The 24,782-nt window shown below is 44.6% G+C and overlaps 2 protein-coding genes across 13 annotated transcripts in view; both read left to right on the top strand.

Annotated features, from left to right (window-relative positions):
* LOC135909729 (vasopressin V1a receptor-like) overlaps positions 1-24,782 on the top strand; it is a 295,126-nt gene that overhangs the window by 188,037 nt on the left and 82,307 nt on the right. The gene's annotated exons all lie outside the window — the stretch shown is intronic.
* Positions 3,686-8,297, top strand: LOC135909697 (uncharacterized). The gene has a single exon (XM_065441739.2). It carries the CDS (start codon positions 3,908-3,910, stop codon positions 4,880-4,882), a length of 975 nt encoding a protein of 324 aa, XP_065297811.1. The 5' UTR covers positions 3,686-3,907; the 3' UTR covers positions 4,883-8,297.

Genomic DNA, 24,782 nt, shown 5'->3' with positions numbered 1-24,782 from the left:
GTTGGTTGTCTTCATGAGGCCGTTCGCAGATAAGTATTCTTTCAAGAACTTGGCGCGTATTCACAGAAAAGTGCTTGCGTGAAAATTGTTCTAAGCAGGAATTTCCAGCCAGTCCTAATGCTCTACATATTCTTACCGAAGGCGGTTAGCCAATGGCAAATTGAACTGATGAGCGAGAGGCTTTGTTAATTCAGCCTTTCTTGAATTAACAAAGCCTTTGGTTAAAGGTCGTGCAGCATCTCTTGCTAGTGTCATTGATTTATTTCTGTTTCCTTAATGTTCCTTTATCGTCTTCAACGCATGTGCGTCAAATGCTTCAGACAGCCATTTAAGCCATTGCATAGACGAATTTGGAATGCCGACCAATACCATCGTTCTCTTATTTTATTCAGTCTTTGACATTTCATCAACACGTTGTTCTGCAAATGTAGCACTAAACTTGTCTGAAAAAAAAAAACTAGAGAGAGAGAGAGAGAGAGAGAGAGAGAGAGAGAGAGAGAGAAGGGAAGCGGGGAACGTGCCGATACCTTAAAATTGCCATTCTTGCGTGGAAGTTATTCCAAGCAAAGTTCAGTACCAGTGATTTTAACGCTTTGATGAGATCTCGAGACTAAGCTGCAAATATCCGGAATGCTCAGTCTCCGCAGCGCGCTCATTACAAGGACGTGAAAACCGAAAGCTGATAGGTACCGCCTGTCTAACGCCTCCATTAGTGAGGACGCATCAACACACGCGAGTGCTTTTTTGGGTTAGCCACGAAATAGCCCGGAAACGCTCTACTCCCTAATTAAGTGCTCAGCGTCCACGCTCATTAAACGGCTAATTATAGGTCGTAGGCTGCTAGCAGCTGCCACGAAAGGAGCTTCTTAGCGAAGGTGCTCATCACCACTTTAATGAGAGCGATCATGATTGCTAATACTGCTACTCTGATGACCATTATCTCGCCCTCACTGGAAGAGGACGTGCTTCTACACAGCGAGGGAGATTACTGTGCGTTTAAGTAAGGCACTATAACTTCTTGTCAGTGCGCCTTTAATCGCTTTTCATAAATAAATCTTTGTATCCCTGTCGCCGTTTCGACGTGACCAATCTCATTGCGCCGTCTGTCTTCTTTGAAAAAACTGACTTCGGTTCTAACTTTCAATCATTACGTTTCCGTACATTCGGCCGTTGGTACCTCTGAGTGTTTCTTAATTACTGTAGTAGTTGGTCTCTTATGTTTACGTGTGGTATACAGCGTGCACAAGTTACGTACGAAGGACGACGACAACAATGAAACCACCGTATTACAGCTAAGTATTTATTAGATGCAACTTGACACTGTAGTTACTTTACTGCAGTTTGCTTTACTAATCCTTTATTTCCTGCGCCTGTTAAACTTCCGAGAATAGCAAGGAATATTCATTGATTCTATACATCCAGTGTGGAAACCATGACGTGTCGACATGTATGCGTGCGGTAATGAAAGTAAAACGAAATGGCGTGCTCGCCAAATGGCGGAAAAGCAAACCTAATTATGGCGCCGTAGAAGTACGACACAAGATGGTTGCAGTGCTGCCTAGACACTGATTGCTCTGTAATTCTCAAGCTAATCAAGGCGAATCTGTAGCGGGGTTGGTTAGGTAGGGATCACTAGAGGATTAGGCAGAGATGTGGGAAGCAGTAGCTATTTTGGCCGCTCTCATTTCATGTACTTATGTGTGTGAGAGAGAGAGAGAGAGAGAGAGAGAGAGAGAGAGAGAGAGAGAGAGAGAGATTCTTGAATGAAGAAAAGTATGAAAGTTAGTGTCACGGCATGGTGAGCATGCTACTGCAGGTGGACGTGATTATCACTGAAATATTGCGCTCGGGACATACGGCGGACACACAACAAACGAAAAAAAAAACACATTTAAGTAACTCGTTTTTGTACCAGTGTATCTCGCAGAACAGCTAACAGCTCCTTCGTAGCGTGGTGTACACAGGAGACGAAGTCCGTGGTCCAGTAACATTGCGTAGCTCAAGGTGCGATTCCTGAGGCTTCTGAGTGGATGCTGGAATCCGACTAGCTCTTGGTTGCACGACAAAACACACAGAACTGGGACGCGTAGTCGTTACTGCGACGCTTACTTTTTTTAGAATCGTAGGCGCGAGCAGGCAGACAGGAAGAGAAGTCGAGGAGAAAGCCACACGTTCTCTTTATAGTCTTATATTCGTTTATACTTTATTCGTTTATCTATATTCTTTATTCTTTATCTTTATTCATTTATCTATCTTTATTCGTTTATTCGTTTATCTATCTATTTATCTATATTCTTTATCTTTATTCGTTTATCTATAGTTATACTTATATTCGTTTATCTTTATTCGTTTTACACGGGTGTTTTCGCATTTCGCTCCCATCCAAATGCGGCCGCAGTGGCCGGAATTCGATCCCAGGACTTTGTGCTCAGCCGCGCAACACCATAGCCACTGAGCTATGGTGGTGAGATGGTTCCAAGCGCAGCGGTGGGTAGCCTTTGCGTAAGCAACATGTCTAAAGGGAAGGACGCCAAGTGCGCGTGCGCCAGCAATACGTTTTCCTTTTCTTTCGGTTTATATATATATATATATATATATATATATATATATATATATATATATTGTGTAACGAAGAAGAACCGGTGGTCGGTCAGGCGCATCACCAGCGCTTATCGCACGGGACCGGTTCTGACTGCGGCACTGAGTTCGACCTATGACGCACTGCGTACCCTGAGAAGACCTTGACAATTGACTTTGGCAGACGTTTCGGGATACGAGACTCCATCAACACTGGAATTTCGAAGCCGAACCCTTCAAACATCTCGGCCCATGCCGGACGAGCTAACCCAGCACTCTAAGAAAAATCCCGGGAAAAACGGGAGTAACTGCGCCTTTAGTCCTAAAAAGGGCGCTTTCGTCCCCCAAAGGACTAACTGCATGAATGTGCGTGCCGTGTGCAAATTTCGGAGAGTAAATGTTTAGTCCCTGCTCGGAAAGAGCGCAAAGGGAGGACGAACGGCAACAGTTACTCCCCAGGCACTTCGCTGTTTTCGTCCGTGTCATGGAGCGATGCGGCGAAAACGGTATTGTCTATAAATCGTGAATTGTTCGAAGTTCGTGCATTGTCTATTGAACTACATGCAAAGCAGCATCTTGCCTCTTCGTGAGAAAATTACGTGAAACTTAAAACTGGAATGTGAAGAGGCATGCCCTTCGTGCGCACCCCATAAGTGAGCGATACACATTAAACGCGCAAGTCATTGATAGACGGCTAGATTTTCTTGGTCAACAGTACCTAAGTTCCTTCCGTTCCAAGGAGGTTGCGAACTGAAGCGATGTGTAGCTCAAACGGCACACGCTAAGCGACAGAGAAATTGCCCTTCTCTGTCGTCTTCGGTGCCCCGTTTGAGCTCGCTACACGTATACATGGCGTAGTGCCTCAGTTTAAATCACGCTAAGAATACTCGGGCTGATTTCTTTTCGCAGTCGCTTATGGTTGCAAGTACACTCAACGTTAGACTCTCACTGCGTAGCTTGCACAAAATACGGAGTCACTTCAATGTTGAAGCACTTGCGTTCTCATGCTTAACCTTGTCTAAATATCCCGTCTTGTCAAGCAAGCGGCGTGGTGAGGAAGAAGAAGAGGCTTGTTCGAACGGCCACGTTTGCGATGAGCTCCGCTGGAAACAGCGCATCGGCTCTTGGCCGAGGATCACACCCACCGTCATCTACCGATTCCGGTAATTATAAAGTCGTTCTTCCTCGTCTACCGACTGGCAACACCGTCCTCAATTCAGTTTTCCTGCATGCTGACCTGGCAGGGCGGCCGTATCGGGCCCCGGACTTTCGCGATGCTCTCCTTTCAGTGCTAAGTGCAACTGATATCCTCGGTGCCGGACAATACCAGATGAGCCATTTGTGGTTGGTGACATGTGTTAATAGCATCGCGAAACAGAAACTTGTCGACAAAGGCGAGTTGTTGGTGAAGGGCCTCAAGTGCCTTGTCATTGACCCGGAATGCAAAAATATCAAGATGAAGCTCCTTTGGCTTCCCCCACACCTCGAACAGAGACGGATTGTTGAAGCGCTAGAGCCATATGGCACAGTGCAGTCCATCACGAGAGAAATGTGGCGGTGTGACGGCATGGAGGGCTGGCAAATGACTAACCGAGACGTGGCGTTCACATTGAAAGATGGCGTTTCTGCCAGCAATCTGCCACATCTGTTGAGCATATATGGCCACCAGTGTCTTATCTTGGTACCTGGCCGACCACCACTTTGCCTCCGGTGCAACAGAGTTGGGCATATCCGGCGACAATGTCGAACACCACGCTGCAGTAACTGTCACCGCTACGGTCACCCTGCAGATGCATGCGTCGGAACCTACGCTGACAAGCTTCGTGCAAATAGACCAGCTGAGGATGATACCATCACCGATCATCTCATGGACGTGAGCGAAGTTGTGGATGCAACTGGAGAAACACTCCCTGAGACTCATCGACAAGAACAGATTAAGCCGTCATTGGCTGACATTAACCTCAGCCAGAAGCCTGCGAGCGAGGATGAGACTAAGGCGCCTGACGACGAACCATCTGTGTCATGGGCAGAATCGCCACCAGTTCAAGATCGCCCACCGTCAGGGGAATCTGGATCGATGTGCGAGGCCGCTAAGAAGCGTCCAGCGCCATCTGACAATTCATCGCCCTCCGGAAAAGAGGCTCGCGTTCCCAAGGTGTCAAAGTTGACAAAACCGCTCCGGGGAACGCCTGCTCCTGCAGATGTCCCTTGTGCTAACGTGCACCAGAAGGCCCATTGTGCATCACCTCATCAAGAAGGGAGTGGTGCACCTCTGGAGCAGTGTTTAGACGCTGCACCTACATAGGTAATCATGGCGGGCGCTCTTCCCTTCCATTTTGGCACTTTAAATGTCCGTGGCTTACGAAGTAAGCGACGGCAAGTACAGCTTCTTCATTTGTTACGCAATAGAAAATTAGATATTGCTGCTATCCAAGAAACAAAGATTGAATCGGACGAAAACACAGAAGTAGCTCTATCTCCATTCCTATCTGACTATAATGTTTGTGTCAGCCATGCAGTCGGCGTTTCCGCAGGCTGTATGTTATTTGTTAGAAAACATTTACCATGTGATTTGCTACATTTGTTTACAGATAGGGAAGGGCGCCTAATATGTTGCGATATGGATATCAGTGGTATGAGCTTTAGATTTGTGTGTGTTTATGCTCCGAACAAGTTACGTGAACGCGAGTGCTTCTTCTTATCTCTAGAACATCATTTCTGTACTGATCGCGCATTGGTCCTCTTTGGAGACTTTAATTGTGTATGCAACGCGCAAGATCGTACGTCACTGAAGCTGAGACACGATCCAAGCAGTGATGCATTGCAACGCCTGATATGTGATTATCAGCTTGTGGACATTGGGGAAAATGAAAAGGCAGGATGTCGATATACGCACTTCCAGGGCACCTCGCATGCAAGGCTTGATCGAATTCATGTTTCACTTAGCGCACTACCTCTTATTTATGGTTACACTGTGCACCCTATATTCTTTAGTGACCATTGCTTAGTCTCAGCATCGTTTGGCAGCCGTCGGTATCCAAGTCGGCGTATGTGCTGGGAGCTGTGGAAGTTTAATAACCAATTACTTTCGCGTGAGTGTTTCTTAAATCGTGTTACTGAGCTTATAGCTCATGCGTCATGCCGCAAGGACTTGCCACTCTTTGCTGTGTGGGAATTATTCAAACAGGAAGTTAAAATGAGAGCTATCGAAGAATCGTCAATATTGGCCTTTGAAAAAAAGAATAATTACAAAGCATTGTATAAACTTCTGAATGAATTGCATGAGCTTGAATGCCTACACCCGGGTCAATATATTGATGATATTTATAAGGTGAAGGCACAGTTACAAACTTTGAACGCAGAAAAATACAGAGGTGCACTAGTGCGTGCGCGAGAGCAGAGTTTCCTGGAAGAACAGCCTTGCAGTAGGGCCCTTGGTGATGAACGCCGACACGCGCTGTCGAAACAAATACTACATATAGAGTATGGTGGAATCATTGTTAACGAGCCTACTCTAATAACTAAAGCGTTTTTCGAGCATTATCAAAAACTATTTCGAGAACACAAGCCATTGGATACAGATGCTGCCAAAAAAATTGTATCGTTGCTGCCCCAGTTAAATCAGGATGATTACGATTACACAAATGAAAACATTGATATCAATGAGGTAACTTCATGCATCGATTCGTTAGCGAAGGGCAAGACGCCCGGCCCCGATGGCCTTACTGCCGAATTTTATCAGTGTTTTCGTTCCCTCTTATCACCATTATTACTCCAGGTGTACCGTGAGGCCTTGGAAGTAGGGTACCTAACCGCCACAATGTACGAAGGCCACACCGTCCTTATAGCCAAAAGCGATGATGAGTCTAAATTGCAAAAAGTTGACGGATATCGGCCTATCTCCTTATGCAACGTTGATTATAAAATTTTTGCTAAGGTATTAGCTAACCGTTTGCAAGTTGTAATAAGATCTGTGGTCGGTGATCATCAGACATGTGGCATCAGGGGCCGGTCCATTCAGACGAACATTCATGTTGCGAGATCGGTGCTAGAGTGTGTAGCTGAAGGTTTTGGACAGGTGGCAATGGTACAGCTAGATCTGGCTAAGGCATTCGACAGGGTAAATCACTCATTCCTGTTTACTGTACTAGAGCATATAAATATCGGGTCCCTGCTCCTTAGAGGTGTCAGGCTATGCTATGCTAATGGTTCAACGAGGCTGATAGTGAATGGCTCTCTCTCCGATTCGATTAGGCTTGTATCATCAGTACGACAAGGATGCCCCTTGTCACCGCTCCTGTTCTGCTTGTATTTAGAACCACTTTGTATGAGCATTGTTAAAGAACAAAATTTCCAAGGGTTTAAATTACATACTAATGAGGTTCGGGTTCTTGCGTATGCAGACGACGTGGCCTTTTTTTGTACAGATAAAGGGAGTGTGAAGACTGCTCTTGCAATTACAGAAGAATATTGTGCGGCTTCTGGTGCAAGCGTTAACTTTGAAAAAAGTTCAGGTTTTTGGTTTGGATTATGGGCCACAATGCCATCACATTACGCAGGCATTCAATGGAAAGAAGATCTGCGTTATTTAGGTGTGCCTCTCTCACAGTATAGAAATAGCAACGCTCATTGGTCGGGAGAAGTTGGCAAAATTCAACGTAAAGTGAATTCATGGCGAGGGCGGAATTTGTCAATGTTCTTTCGTGCTGAAGTGTGTAACGTTTTCTTAGCTTCCCGTCTTATGTATGTGCTGCAAGTACTGCACTGCTCAAGACTTCGCCTTCAGGCACTGCATCGCGTATTTGCAACATTCATTTGGAGTTCCAGTTGTGAATCGATGCGGCGCGACAATCTGTTCCTCCCTCTTGAACGTGGTGGTCTAGGATTAGTCCACCTCTTCATCAGGCAAATTGTTTCACGCCTGTTCTTCTTTCGAGACAATGACCATCCATTTTTGCGTGAAATGTTGCAACTCCGTTTAGTTCATTATATTCCTAATATAGTAGTGTCATCAAATGCCAAAGATGTCCCACAGGCTCCTTGGGGCTTTCTTAAGGAGGTTGTTGACACATTTCTTTTCTTGAAAGTTAGATTCAGCCTGGAGTACGTGTTCACTGCGAGTCGAAAAGCAATTTCTGCGGCACTGGTGGACTCTATTTTTCCAGATCCCTTGTATCGTGCACCTTATTTAAGCCGACCTTATCAGGATGTACTTAAGCGCGTCCGAAAAATGTGTGTACCTCCTGGAGTAAAAACATTTTTCTTTAAATTACATTCGGAAACACTCCCTGTTAAAACTTGGTTGAATTCGAGGGGTTGTTTTGTGCCGTGGTCAACAAACTGTCGGCTCTGTCCACGTGCCGAAACCATAGATCACTGCTTCATAGACTGTAGGGACGCTGTATTCTTTTGGGACATTCTCCAACGGACGCTCAAAAAGGACATTGACATGACTCCATATACAATTAGGTTTCTACCGTTTAAGGTTACGGGTGGTCCTCCCTATGACATGTTCATAGTACTTGGCTTACATAGCCTATGGAGAAGTAGACTGTGTGACCGCCATGCCGAAAGCCCGCGATCTACAAAGTCCTTCTTTCGCGAAAGTGCTGCTAATGTAAGAAGTGTCTACGCTGCGCAGGAACCTCCGCCAGACTGGATGCACTTGTTGGATGCATGTGTGTGTTTGCCTGAGTTTTAAGTGTGTAGTTGTGTCCACTTTGTAATACACCTTCAGTTTTCCATGTAATAAAGAAAAAAAAACAAGCGGCGTGGTGAAGTGGGTAGTGTACCTGACTTGTGACCGAGAGGACGTGAGTTCGCATCCTGTTTTCGCGCACGGTTTTTTTTTCAGCTCATTAATTTTTTTGTTAGGGTATAAATGCCTAATTTAATTAATTCCACCTTTGCGGAGCATCGGAACAAATTACAGTTACTCCCTTGAGGACCATCGGGCAGGGGCAACTGTTAGTCCCCGAAGGAGTAAGCGCATGGGGAGTAACAGTTCATCCCATGTCAGTTCGTCCCCAAAAGGACTAATGGTTGTGGCAAATCAGTTAGTCCCCAAAAGGACTAACCTCCCTACCCCTTTTAGTCCTTTTTTTCTTAGAGTGAGCCTTCTCGAACCATGCCTGACGATCCAGCCCAACAAGCTGCAGCCCCGGCGCCACCTGTAATCGGTCCTGGCGTACACCGTCAGCGGCATTCCGCTATGTTCGCGGGTACCGGAGATCACGAAGTCGAGGACCGGCTGACCTCGTACGAAAGAGTCAGCGCGCACAACTACTGGGACGATACGGCAAAGCTCAACAACGTTATTTTCTACTTGAGCAACGCTGCACATTTGTGGTACCGCAACCATGAATCCGACATCCGGACAATGTTTGGTGTTCAAGACCAACTTCACGGAATTCTTTGGCCATCCTGCTGTCGGAAAACTTCAGGCCGAACAACGCCTATGCGGACGCGCCCAACAACCAGGTGAGAATTTCGCCAGCTACACCGAAGACGTCGTCAATTTGTGCAACAGGGTCTACCCAGCAATGCGAGAAGCCGACAAGATCAGACATATGCTCAAGAAGATTGAGGACGACGCCTTCAAGATGTTAGTTGCCCGAAACCCGACCACAGTGTCTATCGTCATTGTGCTGTGCCAGAGTTACGACGAAGTTACGACGCAGCGATCAGTCAAAGAGTTACGACGCAGCGAGCAGTCAAACGACATCCGCCCTCAGAATTCGCCTCTGTCTCAGCTATGACTCTAGGTGTTGACGAGTCGTCTCTAATGCACCACATAAAGGAGTTCGTGTGAGAAGAAGTTGATCGGCAGCTTTCCCCGGTGCCCTTTACGAACTCACAACCATATTCCCCATTGATCCCGTGGTTACAGAGAGCCATCGAGCAGCAAGTCGCTTAGTGCCTGCCACCTACTATTCAACAGCCTACTGCCGCAGCGCCTTGACATAGGCTAACGTCACTACAAGGCGGCCCTTCGCCACACGTCCACCCCTCCAAGCTGTTGCACGACCGCCCCCGATGCCCTTCACGCCGCCTGCACCACAGTTGCTCTACCATCCAAATTCTTGGCGCACAGCGGACAACCACCCAATTTGTTACAATTGTGGTATTCCGGGACACGTTGCCCGCTATGTTTGACGCCGTACGCCGCATATTTATGATTACTACCGACCCATGAGCACTTAAGCACGGCTCCAGTCTGCTGTGCCGAGATATGCGACCACATTCTTAACACTTTGAATTTTCCTTTCTCCTTTATTTTCTATTTTTCATTTGTAGCCTTTATATATATTTTTGGTTTGTTCTGTTGCGAATTCCTTAACTACTGTTTTATTTCTACCACTAGTTATTGTCCTTATATTATTTTGCAGTTTGTACTACATTTACTTTGCATAATCTTCCACTTGGTGTCTACTACATTGCTGTTTTATGCTGTGTATTTGCTCTAATGTGTATATTTTCTGACAGGAGGTCCCCTTTCAGCCAAATACTCTAGAACTTTCTTCTGTATACTTGTGTAAGCATACATATCTACTTATTAAAGAAATAACCTGAAACTTGACTGAAACTGAAACTCGCCCTTCTCCATCCCCACGCCGCCACTCCATCACACCGATGAGACCTCTGCCAAGCCCTCTACTTCAGTGAAGCTATGTGTCGCTGTTCCCGAGGCGAGAACTGCGTCCCCTTCGATTTACCAAAAGCTTCGAAATAACCCCCGGAAAGTCACTGAGGTATACGTCGAAGTGTTTCCGACATTCGCGCTCGTCGATTCAGGCGCAGCAATCGCGGTGTTATGCTCAGGACTTTGCCCACGGATAGGCAAAGTAACGACGTCACTTTCTGGACTATATTTGGGCACTGCTAGCGCACAGCCTGTCGAGCCTCTGGGAGCCCGCACTGCACGTGTTGTCATCGAGGAGTCTCTTCATGTCACTGAATTCGTTGCACTGCCGTCCTGCTCCCACGAAGTCATCCTAGGCTGGCGTTTCGTTTCGTCTATCAATGCCACCATTGACTGTGCCCGCACCGAGGTGGAGTTGTCTTTTCTTTCCGATGCATTCATGGACCAAGATCTTGTGAAGTCTAGAAAAATGCCTGTTGCCGAAGGTACTGATATCCCTCCTCAGTCAGCCGTCGTCATCTCCGTATCTTGCGTCTCGGCACGTGATGCAACCTTGCTTTTCACCCCATGTGATTTCTTCGTGCGTCGCCGTTCCCTTCCGTTGGCATTTGCCGCCATCGCCCTCAGTGCTGACCGTAGTGTCATGTGTGTGTACAATACGCCTTCGCTGTCAATTACTTTGCAACGCGGGTAATGATTCGGTTACGCTCAAACAGTGTATTGATTCATCAATGGTCTTCGATGTTCCCGACGACGCACATTCAACGCCCCTCGTCGTGCTTAACAGCATGAATCGACCTCCATAGGAGTGCTTTCGTCCATCAATCTCCAATCACCCTGCAAACACACAACGCGCGCAACTTGTCAGCCTTCTATGCGAATTCACCGCCTCTTTCGACTACCGGTTCACTCGCCAAACTACGGCCACGTCCTTAGCGTGTTTTAACTTTTGAACGCCTTGTCATCGACAAACAAGTGAGCGATATGCTTCGGCTTGGCGTGAACCAGCAATCCCATAGCCAGTGGGCTTCGCCAGTCGTCCTCGTAAAGAAGGAAGATGGTTCTATTCACTTCTGCGTAGAACAGGCGTCTTAAAAAAAAAATTGCACGGAAATACGCACATCCCTCACCGCTCATAGACGATGCCCTTGACTGTTTGCAAGATGCCGAGTCCTCTCTATTTTTTTGGATTTGAGGTCCAGATATTGGCAAGGCCCCATGGCAGAGGCTGACCGCTAAAATACCGCCTTCGTCAGACGTGACGGAGTATACGAACTTAAAATGATCTGTCAACACCAGGTTTGAGACTTTGGAAGCTCGTGTACGTTCTCTTGAGTCACCCTCAACATTTCGTGGTGCGCAGGATTCTAATTACAACCTACACACTCGAGTCTAGCAAATAAAAAACGCTATCTCAGCTCTCTCTTGCAGAAACGACAATTTAGAAAACAGGTCGCGTAAAAAACAACATTGTTGTACATGGTGTCAGGAGGGCCCTAACGATAATTATGAGGAACTTTCTTCCATCATCGCTAAGTGGTTCCAATACGCTCTTAAGATCGCATGCCCGCGTATCGAAAGATGCCATGTACTCGGCAATAAGTTTAGAGGCCTGTCACGTCCCGTTATTGTGAAGCTCCTTGATTTTCAGGATAAGGTGCTGGTGCTGAAGAATCACTATAAACATAAAAACACTAGCTTTAGTGTTTCAGAAGACTTCTCGGCTCAGTTTCGCGATATTCGCAAGAAGCTCTGGAAAGCGTCCTCCTCTCATAGGGATAGCGGCTCATCTGTCCAACTTCGATTTGATCACGTATATATTTACAGGGTACGATACAATTGGAATAGCATATCCAACACTCTCATAAGATCATGGGTTGGCTCAACTACACCAGCCGAAACATTCCTAGGATCAAATCCCCTTGACTTCACAGTACTGGCAATAACATTTCCATTTCAAACGATAATGCAGGACGCCTAGTCAGCAATTTCTCTAAATTTCTTTCCTTAGTCTCGTCTTACTCGCCACATATTGTCGGTGTTACTGAGACCTAATTACATGACAGTGTGCATGATCCTGAAGTAACCCCCCTGGCTTCAAAGTGGTTCGGAGCGACAGAAAATTAGGGAGAGGATGCGGCGTTGCTCTATCTCTTCAATCTGACCTCCACTTTTCTGTGCTCCCTGCCCCACCTGATACTGAGCCTGTGGTGTAAAGTAACTTGAATTGTCTGACTATAGGGGTCGTCTACCGTCCACCTGGTTCTAATATTCAGTATTTACACAATCAAGGGGAATTTTTGCATAATTATAATACTCTTTATCCAACGTTATCTGCAGGGGCGATTTTAATGCTCCTGGTATTGATTGGTCTTTTATGAAAGTGAGTGGTCACGAAGTAGCTATCGGGCGGGAGTTGGTCCACATTTCGTTGTCCTATGGCCTGCACCAGATCGTTCAGGATTTCACTCGGCAAACTTCAGTCCTTGATCTTGTTTTTCTTTCTACATCTCTTCTTAATGACGGTTATGAATGCGAAGTTATTGATAGAATATCTGCCACCACGCTGTGTTAATTTCAGTTCCAGGAATCGTCCCTAAATCCCGCTATGTCTACTGCACATTTCCTGACTTCAACCGCGCTGGTGATTTGGAAATAACAGACGTCCTATGCGATTCTTTTGATGAGTTTCAACTAATAAGTACCACTAGCGATACTAACAACTTGACAAGTTTCATCTAAAATCTTGTCAGTAAATGTATCAACATTTTCACTCCTTTAAAAACGAAAAAAACAAACACTGAAATTCCTTGGATGACTAGGGACCATCTGAATGTATCATGTCGTGTAGCCAGATTACGTCGATCGAAACGCTCGGGTGACTCAACAAAACTCATGCAGTTCCATAGCGTTAAAAAAGGACCTTTGTTCTAGAGTGGTTGCGATAAAAGAATTTTATTGCAAGGTAGCCTTACCGAAATTAATGAAGGCTAATCCCCGTAAATTTTGGAACGCTATCCTACCACCTGGGTCCTCCTCGCACACGTTAATAATGAACAATGTTGCAGTTTCTCATACGCAGGCGATAGCTTCTTTTTTTAACACCTACTTCCGCTCTTTCTTTACGATTGATAACTCTGTAATCCCTGTTTTTGGTTCTGAACCATACCTTCCAATCGACGATGTATCGCTGTCTCCTGAGGGTGTACTTAACTTAATCTTAAACGTACACATCAGAAAGTCGTGTGGTCCTGACGGTATCGCTACTGTTTTTCTCGTTCGATACTTTCTTTGGTGCAGTACATATCTAAAAATCATCTTTAAAAAATTTCTCTCAACCGCCGCCCTTATTCGAGGCCCCGTGGAAGCTTGCTTCAATTCTCTCCTTATTTAAGTCACGTAACTTTCAATTGGTATCAAAATATAGGCCCATCTCCTTAACAGCACATTCACGTAAATTACTGGAACACATTATCTTTAAATATATAGAATTTCTTAAATCTAACAAAAATTTATGCACTTTCCAGGATGGTTTTAGACGTGGCCTCAGCACTGTAACACAACTGACAGAACTCGTTCACGACATTTGCAGCTCTTAAGACATAGGTGACCAGATTGATGCTATCTTTATAGACTTTGCAAAGGCCTTCGACATTGTCTCACACCCTAACCTTATGCACAAGCTGTTCGCTAGATTAAAGAATGCGTCTTTGGTTGGCTGGATATCGGACTTGCTTTCCCAGCGCACAGAATATGTACGTTTCAGCTCTAGCAACTCACCCTTGATGCCTGTTTCAACAGGAGTTCCCCAAGGTTCAGTACTGGGTCCTCTTTTATTCCTGCTTAATATTTATGTTCTCCCCCTATACACAGCCCAGTTATACGCCTTTTTGCAGACAGTTGCTGTTTTATATAATACAATTAAATCTCCCACTGATCATGTTGTCCTTAACAATTCTTTTACTGACTTCTGTAATTGGTCCAAAGCATGGCAAATGAATATCAACTTTTCAAAAACTGTCTCCATGTCTTTTACACGATGCTTATGCTCTTTCTTATTTACCTATGCCTTTAATGATATTACCTTAAATGCTGCTTGAATGCAAATATTTAGGTATCCTACTAACGCGATTTGTCATGGTCGAAACACATTGATGTCACCTGTAACAAGGCCTTAAATGACTAGGTTACTTACATTGTACGCTGCGTCTTGCATCCTCAAGAAACTAAAGTTCTAACATATAAAACCCTCATTTGCCCCACCCTCGAATGGAATACATATAAACACTGTGACGTCAAAAAGCTAGAAACGATGCAAAATAAAAATGCACGTTTTGTTTGTAGGAGATATGACAAGGACTTCTCGCCGTCTAACTCTCTTCTCCTACTTGGCCTGACTCCTCTTGTATAGCGTCGCAAACTTGAATGCCTAAAATTACTTCACACGTTAATCAATTCTCCCCGTCTTTCCTCTCCAAATAACTATTTCACTTTTTCCAAACCCTCATCTACGAGGAGTCACCACACTCTAAATATCTCAACCTTTCTTGCCCGCGCTGATTACTTTAAATACAGCTTTTTTCCATCAACAATTGAAGTCTGGAATTCATTATCGGGCATCATCCGTCCACTACCACTGAAACAATTCACGCATGCTTGGTTATAAATGTTTGTAAGTTTGTTGTTCATCCCACTCCTGCAATATCCTTATTGAGGCTGCAGTATGTATAAATAAATAAATAAATAAATAAATAAATTGTAGCAAAGAAGACAGGCGTGTGCTTCATTCGTATCGTCAACAGCTCGCTCGAGAACACAGCTCGCGCGCTCGGTGCCCGACGCTCGATCAACAGACATGCCTGTGCAGCGTGCAACGTTCTGGCTTCTTCAACCTGCTTCGCAAGTACTCCTCTACATTCGACTGTCAACAAACGACTTTGGGTCGCACGTCGACGGTGTATCACGAGATCGATGCGGGCGCCCACGCTCCGCTGCGCCAACGACCTTATCGCTTGTCACCCACTTAGCGGCGGGCTATGGAAGACCAAGTCACCGATATGCTTCAGCGCGGGGTTCTTCAACCTTCTAACAGTCCCTAGGCGTCCCCTGTAGTCCTTGCGAAATAAGAAGGATCGGTCCATCCGCTTTAATTAACAAGCCAGAACGTTGCACGATACACAGGCAGGTCTGTTGATCAAGCGTCGAGCACCGAGCGCGGAGCTCCGTTCACGAGCGAGGCGTTGACGATGCGCCTCAAGCACACGCCTGTCTTCATCGCTGCAAGATAAATAAATTTCATGTCATTCGGCCTGTGTAATGCGCCCGCTACTTATCTTGCGTGGTCTCGGTGGCGCAAGTGCTTGTGCTATGTAGATGATGTTATTGGCTTCTCACCCGATTTCTCGACTCACCTCCAGCGACTAAGAGAGGTATTAAGCCGTCATACTAAGGCTGGCATGCGGCTTGACATAAAAAAAAATGCTTCTTTGCTGCTCGTAAGCTTACCCTCTTCGGCCACGTCGTATCCAAAGAAGGCTTGCTTCCGCATACGGCAAAACTCTGCGCAGTTGCGGAGTTTCCCAAACCCACCACCCTGAAGACACTACGCGGTTTCGTTGGCCTCTCCGCCCATTTTCGCCGCTTTGTGAAAAACATCGCTGTGGTCATCGTGACGTTTCTGAACGTGTGTCGCATCATCCACCGGACCATTAGCACATACCATCCGCAGACGAACGGCTTCACGGTGCACTTTCAATCGTACCCTTGGCTACGTGCTCGCGGGACGTCGCGTCCGACCATTATAACCGGGACGCTGTACTTCCGTTCGTCACGTTCGCCTGTAATACTGCCACTCAAGCCACTACTGCTTTTGAGAGCAAGCTTTAGTTCGGGTGCTCCTATCTAAATACATGTAAAATGAGAATTCGTTTTTCTTGGCAACCACCGCACCAAATTTGGCCGGGTTTGTTGCATTAAAAAAAAAAACTTAAGATCTAGTGACTGTTGGTTTCGATTTATTGATTTAGATCGTCAATCTTTTATTAAAAATTAAAAAAAAAACCTTTTCAGAAAACGAAGCTATCAAGTTTACAACTCTGTAATTCAAAAATGAAAAATGATACCACAATTCTGTGAATTGCAGCCAATACTACATCCGAAGCGGACAAAATTGATATGTTACACATGAATGTAAACAAAAGTTATTAATATGGAAATACAGATTTTGCAGAACCCCTGTACACAACGTAACAAATTCACGTGAGATATAAAATGACATATCTAATTTGTCCGCTTTCAATGCTCTAACGGATGCCGTTTACAGAACCGCGATATCTGTTTTCGATGCCTAGCTATTATTTAATTAAAAAGCGGATTCTCCTTTTACATGTATTTAGATAGGAGCACTTGAGCTAAAGCTTCCTCTTAAGGTGAAAGCCTTTCTAGGCTCATGGTTAAGTTTCTGTCAGCAGACCTGACCGTGGGAGTGTCAGCCGAAGCGTAATCACGCCGTATGAAGACAGATTAAAGACATATTAAGGAAGGAAAAATGATTGATAGTGACAGTTAGTGAATGACAACACTATAATAGAGATTGGTAGAGGTTATTAATGACTAGCAATTAATAACAATTTATAATGAGTTGTAATGACTAATAATGACTTGTAATGAGTAGTAATGACTAAAATGACAACTAATGACTATGACATGACCATTATGTCTAACGACGGCTTGTAATGACCACCATTGATTACAAATGACTAAAGCTGCTTACTAGTGAGCAGTAATAACTAATAAAGACTGAAATGACTTGTGATGACTAGTAATGACCATGAAATGACCAACATGTCTAACGACAACTTGTAACAATTACAATTGATTAGAAATGACTAAAAATGCTTACTAATGACCAGTAATGACTAATAATGACTGAAATGACTTGTAATGACTACTAATGATTATGATCTGACCAACATGTCTAACGACGGCTTGCAATGACCACAATTGATTAGAAATGACTAAAAATGTTCAGTAGTGCGCAGTAATGTCTAATAGAAGGAAGAAAAAGAGAATAGGCAAAGATAAAGAGGCGAATGATAAGAGGAGGAAGAGTAGGCTTTCGCCGTTTACCTCTTAAGAGAGATCTTAAGACACCCTCTAATCATTCTCCGTTTCTCTTACTATACAGTCGCGAATCTTCCTGCACCATCGATGCAATTCTACCCTACTAGTATGATTCATCGGAATGTGTTCCTGTATGTCAAGCTGCGCAGCATGCTGAGGAATGCAGACAACTTTCCCGTTGTCTTACCAAAGCAGATTAGACACGCCAGAGGCACCGTCGTGGTGGCTCTGACCCCCAAAGCTTTCCTTCCGATTCTTTGGTTTGGATGTGGGTCCCACTTTTAGCTCCCGGCCTTTCCTCTATGATGCTCCCAAGATATCATGGCCGTTAACGAGTGCTTTCACAAACCTCTCCCGTGAACTATTTCGAAAAGCCTGTATCACCATCTTCTGTTCGGCGCCACCGTGGTTGCGAAGCTGTTCATGTAGATCGGCTGAAGCCATTCTACGATCCCTCTATGTTACTATACCCTTAGATCACCAGGATGGCGTCTTTTCTTCTTGTTGATGTCGGGGATTGTGGCGATGGAGGCGGGGAGGTGGTTCCATTCAGAACTTGTTCTGGGAATAAACAATTCAGCATACGATGTGAATAATTAATTACGTGGACCATCTCAAGCCCTCAGTTCCAGTTTCCCCGCGCAGCAGCGAGAAGCTTTCTTGTGCTGCAGGGCGTAGGAGGTGGCCTTCTTGCACGATGTAACTAATAAGCTAGAAAATTAGAGCACATAACTTGTTTTCTGACACCCACCGTTTCCGATAATCCGGTTCGTAAATAAAATAGCATTATTATGCTGATTGCTATGCCATTAGGAACGTTTTTTAGTCTTCGCCAGAACATCCCGCATATTACACTTGCAATTGTGCAATCTCGTTCTATTTGTGCAGTGAGACTCAATGTTTCTTTGTGTGTCGGTTTGCTAGTTGCTTCCTGGATGATGTTCCTGCCGCCTTCCGTGTTGCCAATCTTCCTCGTGCGGGTACGCCACGGTCGAGACCACAACCATAAGCTTCGCAATGGGCGGCTACAGTATTAGCGGCAGCGTATGATACGTGTTTTTCACTTCCCCCTGTGCACTGCTGCACTTTGATTTCCAGGATGCTCCAAATCAAGATTGCCGAGGCCCAGGCAGAGGTAACCAAGACCCCTTCATGTAATATTCAGTATGAAAGACTGTGCGCCCCGCGTAATTTGAGCACGCGCTTCGCCGAAAAAAAAAAAAAGATTTGTTTGCAGGCCCGCAGAGACGGTATGCGTGTAAGCACATAAAATTTATGCGAGTGACCAAAGCTCTAGACGGAACAAGTGTTTCGCGTCCTGTCGTTGGGCATGGTTTACGCACTTAACCTAGATCCCGGATTTCTCGAGCGAGCTTTTGGGACTGTTTATATTCAGTCCAACTATGAAATGAAACTATGTCGCGCTGTCCGTGATACTGTGGGGCCTCGGAGCACGTGACGCACTCATACTCACAGCCTCCCGTCTTCTGAGCACAAGGCCACGTTATAGCACGGCGACGCAGGTGCTGTGTGCCGCGCTGGAGACGCTGGACAGCCGGCAACTGTCAGAGAAAGGAAATGCTAGGGCAATGATCACTCTGTATACAGATATGCTGTAGGCTGCCAGGTCACTAGATTGCCTCCTGGGGTGTACGGGCCCGCGAGACTGGCTTGCATGGTGGCGTGTGCTGCCTCAGAATTTTCTGCACTGATTTTCGTCTTGCTACACATCGCTCTCCCTTACCATTTCTTTAAATCTATGTTTTTTCTTTTGCCCCGTAATGGGTAGCAAACCGGACTTTCTTCTGGTTAATCTCCCAGTCCTTTGTTTTTCTTTTTTCTCTATCTACGCACATGGACACCGTGAGTACTTGCTGGAAATCGTCGTCGTGAACAAAATCACCATTATGTCTGCATACCATGAGTCAAATTAGAAGGTTAAATAAAAAAGTAAGAGGTATCAAAGTTTTCTACAATTCAAAGAATGTTTTGGTTATACTTGGGAAAATCATTTTTTTTTTCAGTTATAGAGAGGCAATGGGGCGGGGCTAGCTTTATTAATGATTCGCAGCATTCTTTCGAATGAACTTTCTCCTTCGCTTCACGAGGTACGGGCATGTCTCCATTCGATCGCTTATTATGCGCTAATAATGAGTGCTTTGCTTTTAACGCGAAAGCGTTAAGGGCCCCGTGACGCACACAATCCGGCGTCGGCTTCCCGCGTTCAGCGTCGACCGCCATTTCGGCAAAAGTAATGTCGAACCATGCAAACCCAACCACGCAGAACGTCTGTCTAGCGCAAAGAAGTTACTGAGCCAATTGAATTTCTCAAGTAAAATACGTCAGCAAAATTGTAAAGTACGACTTACAGACAGCCTACAGACATGATAGCGTCGGATACCTCTTGTATAGAGAAGGGGTAATAGGACGTGCGTGGGTGATTTGCTGTTGTGCCAACTCCAGCTGACCTCACCTTTTCTTTTTCTTTGATTATCTCTTTTGGTAAAACCTACCGGATTTTCCCAGAGCTGACGAGAAGCAACTGTGGAGCGCTGGTCTCGCCTATCTAAGTTTTGTAAGATGACAGAATTATCTTCACCCATACAGCAAAAGAAAGCGAAGGCGTCAAGGAATAGGGCCAAGCGAGACAGGTAAACACCTTTTCCATGGTGTACGTGAGAATTTCTTATGCCGCGAGTAGACGGAGAGAAGCCGGATAGAGTCGCGGTGTTGATATTGACGTTTTCATCCTGGAAGGCTGTCTGGCGAAATAACATGCAATGTTAAATTGCAGAATTGCTTTCACGTCTCTTATACTATACTTATTCGGTTTCTCCATACGGCTTACCTCGTCCTACCTCCGTTAATGTACTTGAAACCAAAAACACGTCTTCGAAAGCAAGGAAACGTGGACTGTGACAGACGCAGTTGCTATGACGTGCTTCCATACGTCATTTCCTCCGTATTGCGTTTGTATGCGCAAAAATACTGAACCACGTTTACCTCGGCGGAACGTTTCCGTCTCCATAATTGAGCACAGGCGCAGGAGCCCCAACCATCTACGAGTGGGGCGGGCTCCAGCGGTACAGGGATGTCTCGGGCGCCTCCAGTAGGGTGGACATTTCTGTTTTCTGGTGCCCAAACACGCTTTGCGAAACAAACGGGACCACTACGAATTAGGAGTGAGCTAGATTGCAAAATTAGAACCCCTTCGCCAAACTGTAACATTAATTTGACATGTAAGCTTTCTCATGCATCTATCAATGTAACTTATGTATTTGTTACGTGATTTCTGTACCCCCTTAGTGCCCATACACCCTCCGTACCCCACACAAGACGTGTTACGTAACGTACTGCGTCATAATCTTTCAGACAGCCTACCCGAGTTTAAAATATTTTTACTGCGGAGCTTGTATGTCCTGGATACCATAGAATGTTTGTGTCCGCACACAAAAACTATCATCATCAATGGCTCATACACCTGTAAGTAAGCAAAAATTGCAATGACTCATAGCCCCGTAAGACAGAGGCTACAAGCACTCAGCAAAGTGAAGAGAACAGTGCTTACATTCTTTCTAGTCAGGCATACAACATACAGATCAGCATGTCGAAAACTGTCATCATGAATGGCTCATACCCCCGTAAACAATGGCTCGTACCCCTTTAAGCAAGTAAAAAATGCAATGGCTCCTAGTCCCTTAAGGTTCATGGCTACTCACTTTGCGTGGGTTAGTTGCAATGACACTACCCCTGTGGTCGTCATCTGTGATTTCAATGTGGATGTGTCGGGACCGAGAAGGGAGTGGTTTACGGGTTTCTTGTTGCAGACATGTCGCTTGCGATGCTACACTGATCCTGCCCAACCGACCAGCCATCGGCGTACGTGCATCGATTTGACATTATTAAAAAAGCGGCGAGTATGCCGATCAGTGTATATTGTACCGACCACAAAGCCATTGTGACCGTTGTTACTAACTGACATTGAGTGATGCTATAAAGTCTTTACCACAAGGTTTCCTGCCACGATGTTTACAGCTCCGCTGTTCACCCACCTTCGCAGGGTGGGAGAGCCTTGAATTTTTTCGAGTGCTTTCGGGCCTTTTTATTTTTCATCTTTTCCTATTCCATTGATGTTCTCTATTATCATAGCCTTACTTGTGGGCCGTGTGATCTTACTTCTTTCTGTGCTCCTTCCTTAACTTCTTTGCATTCCTTTGTTTCTTTCTTCTTTACTACTCTCCGTTGTTCCTTTCTTCATATCGTTTCTTCCTAATTAATTTCTTTCCTTCCCTAGTTACTTTCTTTTTTCTCTTTTCCTTTTCTGTATTTATGTTATCACTTCCCTCTTGCAATGTGTTATTCATTTTCTTACTTGTCCTTCTAATTTATTTCCTTTTTCCTTCCTTTGCTTCATTCCTTCCTTCACCTTCTTTTCGTTCATTTTTTATGTATCTATGTCCTTCGTGAAAAACAGACAGACATAATGCACCTTTCGGGGGCAGTTACCAGTCGTAGACTCCCCCCTCCCCCACTCTTCAGCATTTTTTTTTGTACGTTTATTTCTCCAAACCTAGTACGAATTATCTATACTTAAGCATGTAGTAACCGGGGGCCTAAGGTTAAATTAATCTTACTCAGTTCTTTATTTCGCGCTGATCTTGGGACAACACTGACGGAGGTAGCTGATTCCTACTTCCGGTACGAAGAACGGATGAATTTGATCTGACAGGCTTGTCGCTAAGTGCTTCTTGCAGTAACGTAGTTGGGGCGTGTTTGGGGATACATACGTGCTGTAAACGTAGCGCGTTATGGACGAGCACGGACGAAGTAACGGGACACAGTGTGCATTAGTAGCGTTAGTACAGTTTTAGCAAAACATTACTAGTGTTAGTAACAGGATAGAGTGTGTGCTGTTACTTGGTTCGTCCCCTTACTTTATTTGTCGAGTTCGTACTCACAGAGTTACGTTTGAAGCTTCTTTGAAGGCCAGATACGCAGAGAGCGAATGTCTCACGTCGTAGTTTTGTACCAAAAAGGCTCGCGTTTGGCGTGCGTCGCACTCTTTGCTAGGTAATTCCTGGTAAAACAGTGAGAGCAACAGCTTATCAAAACTTTCATGTTAGTATACTCACGCCACTCAGGCAGAGATGTGTCGCTTTATTTTACCATAGGGACTTTCACGTGAGCTCAAAGGTTGACTGCCGTTAAATGAACCAAGATAAAGATATCGTAGTATTCCAACTTTATTTGAAATGTGAAGAAATAAGAACGCACATAGACAAATATGTTACTCAGGAAAGAATAAATACAAAAATTAGGTCAGAACTCAGCATTGCTAACTCTCTCAGTAAGCGATGGCATATTTTGAATGTTATGACACATCTGAGTGTGCGGGCAAACTTGCATTTTTCAAAGTGACGCTTTTATACCTCGGCCAGTAATGTAATTAGTTATACCATAATTAGGAGAAATTTGTTCATTATTCGATAACGCATTTCGATTTGCCGTTAAAATAATGTCCACCTCTTCGAGCAATCCAGTTCAAGGACAAGAAATGCGTCATCAGCCACAGGAAATTTTTGACAATCCATGCCAGCTGAAAAAAGAAAAAAAGAAAGAAAGAAAAGACACTCAGTGCATAGGCCCCTCCGTACACCATTTGCGTCTCTGCGTGGAATATACAATGCAGGTTGTTGTAAATACGCCAACTGAAAGAATCTAGTTGGAATAAAGAGGTTTCTTTGTAAGCAAATTCGTTAAATCTACTTTCATTACGGCCAGCCTTATTTCGGCGAGTGGACACTGCAATAAAAACCGAAGTTTTTTAGTATTCAACCGTAAACAACCCTAAACTGACACTTTAGCCAAACTTCATCGTTGTCTGTAACCCCAAACACTAAACATAATCTGCACTTACCCGATCGCTGCTTTGTTCATTGAGCGCAACCTCGGGCTTCATGCACGATGACAGCAACAAGCGGCCCATTTCATTCTACGCCCCTAAACTTGTTTACTATTTCGTGCAGAGAAATGGTAGTCCTGAAGGCATGCAAGTCGTCATCTTCCTGCTCGGTCTTGAACCGCGCAACCGCTATCTCGTTGGTTGCCACTGTTTATGACTTCTGGTTTCAGCTCTTTGGGGAAGTAACATATGGTCCTTTCATAACTCTTCTGGTTGTATTTTCTGTAATGATAAATGGGAGAAATGAATGATCACGATCTTGAAAAAAACTATTTTCCATGCATAAGCCCAGAACATGCGCATACGCAAAGTATGAAACAAAAATAAAAAAAATCAAGAAGTTCCAAGGTCCACAGGACCTCGGACTTGGCCACAGTCCAACAGACACGCCTCACGCCCATAAAGTCATCTGCGCCGTGAACCGATCCCGGAAGGGCAGTTGAGGGCGATTATCGATTTTTTGGCGCTTTACTAACAATAGACGCGATGTCTCTGAGAAGGGAGTTGACATATGTTCCTAAACTTGTTGGATGAATTTGCGCCTTTGCTTTCTCTTACCCGGTTCCTTTAGCGCCGGCGAAATCCATCTTTTTTTTCTTTTTTTTTTCTACGAAGTCGAAGCGCAGTTAATCGATTGATTGGTGAGCACTAAGTTCACTGCGCCACCGAAGCACCGCTTTCCGGTCGATAAGGCTACGCTGAACGAACTTCGGCAGGGTTGTTTCACAGCTTTATTAGACGAGCCATGTTTTGATACATATGGTTGTCGCTTGATAAAGATCAACACGCTGGTCCTTTGCATTACATGCAACACATTATAAAGTTCAGACTCATAATTTTTTGTTATGACACTACTTCTGTAATTTTTGGCTAACCATTTTTAATGCTTTTACCGGGGCCTTCAAGTCTAGCAGAAATGCAGGGGCCTTCAGACGCTGAGGTAAGCAATAGACTGACTTAGTTTCATGTTGATTGGGACTACATTATATGTCACATATTCTTACCGTCTGTTGAAGAGAAATCACGTTAGACTGATATGTTCTTCTTTTTTTATTAATCAATCGATGAATCAATATTTATTTATTTTTGACAAAATCAAATACAAGATGGGTATAAGTACACATTCGGAGGTCCCGAAGTAACAACTGTCGGGGGGACCTCCTAACAAGACATGAAAAGGGGATAGTAGGATCGTGGCAAACAGTGAGTCATGTCATATATTATACAATTTCTACATCATGATCGGAAATAAACGGTAAGAAAGAAAAAAAATCTATTAAAAATATCGCAAGTATATTCACACAGTTAAAAAGAAGAAAATTAATTGAAGAAATATTTAAAAATAACATGCAACAATTCAAACGAGGATAAATGGCACGTAACGCTAACAACGAGAAGTATCAATTATAGGCAAAATTCAGTAACTCGGTAATTGAACAGTACATTGCGTAATGGTAAAGGGAACAAAATCTAATTCTA

Source organism: Dermacentor albipictus, chromosome 1, assembly GCF_038994185.2.
Source record: "Dermacentor albipictus isolate Rhodes 1998 colony chromosome 1, USDA_Dalb.pri_finalv2, whole genome shotgun sequence".
NCBI lineage: Eukaryota > Metazoa > Arthropoda > Arachnida > Ixodida > Ixodidae > Dermacentor > Dermacentor albipictus.
Note: the sequence above shows the minus strand (reverse complement) of the source record. Positions and strands in the feature narration are given on the sequence as shown.